Here is a 738-nt window from a genome sequence, read left to right on the forward strand (position 1 = left end):
AAGATGAATTAAACATGCTTGTTCCTGTTTTCATGCTTCCTCGTTATTCGTATATATCTTCTGGCTATTCAAATGGGAACCAACATGTAATGAATATATACATATGTATGTAATGACTACTGATATCAACAAGGTAAACTGTCGGGAAAATGCGAAGCAGTGATGACGTCAGAAGTATGACGCAATCCTCCCGACAGATATATATACTGGACCGCCTTGGCCTTCAACTTTTAGTCGACTAGTGGCAGTGGTGGCATGAACAGCGACGCTCATGAGAAAACGCAGTTCTTTTCTCGGTGTGCACTACTGTAGTTCGGAAAAATGGTCAAGTGCAGATCATTAATTTGGAAATATTTCAACAGTGAACCAGTGGATAACAAAGAAAATTCCTACAAGATTACAAGTCGAAAGCGCTTGTATAGCAGAGGCTACATGGCGAGCACGTCAAAGAGGTAAGTTAATTTTTTTTCTAAAATATCGCTATCGAAGGTATTCTTACATAGAATCTTTAGATCGCAGAGAAATCAGTTTTTGTGTATCTAAAAATATTGTTCGTAGATCCAAAACTTTCATAGTGTGTATAAACGTGATGCTTTTCACTTTGAATCTTAGTTATAATTAACACCTAACTAAGGTGCAAGAAAGTTCGCATAAACTGTAGAAATATAGTGGAACGAGATATAATCCGTTTATTAGTTATATTTGAACCTTCTTCTTGTTTAAATTGATATCTTCTGT

The 738-nt window shown here is 36.0% G+C and overlaps 1 protein-coding gene and 1 pseudogene across 2 annotated transcripts in view; one reads left to right on the top strand and one right to left on the bottom strand.

Moving 5' to 3' along the window:
* The window catches only part of LOC119588322, a 20,720-nt pseudogene extending 20,447 nt beyond the window's left edge, over positions 1–273 (bottom strand).
* The window catches only part of LOC119588099, a 6,073-nt gene continuing 5,553 nt past the window's right edge, over positions 219–738 (top strand). For both annotated transcript variants that reach the window (XM_037936807.1, XM_037936808.1), the window contains exon 1: positions 219–452. In XM_037936807.1, the coding sequence (XP_037792735.1) occupies positions 322–452 (131 nt within the window). In that variant the 5' untranslated portion in view covers positions 219–321. The remainder of the gene's footprint in view (positions 453–738) is intronic.

This window comes from Penaeus monodon, chromosome 23 (assembly GCF_015228065.2).
Source record: "Penaeus monodon isolate SGIC_2016 chromosome 23, NSTDA_Pmon_1, whole genome shotgun sequence".
In the NCBI taxonomy this organism is placed as follows: domain Eukaryota; kingdom Metazoa; phylum Arthropoda; class Malacostraca; order Decapoda; family Penaeidae; genus Penaeus; species Penaeus monodon.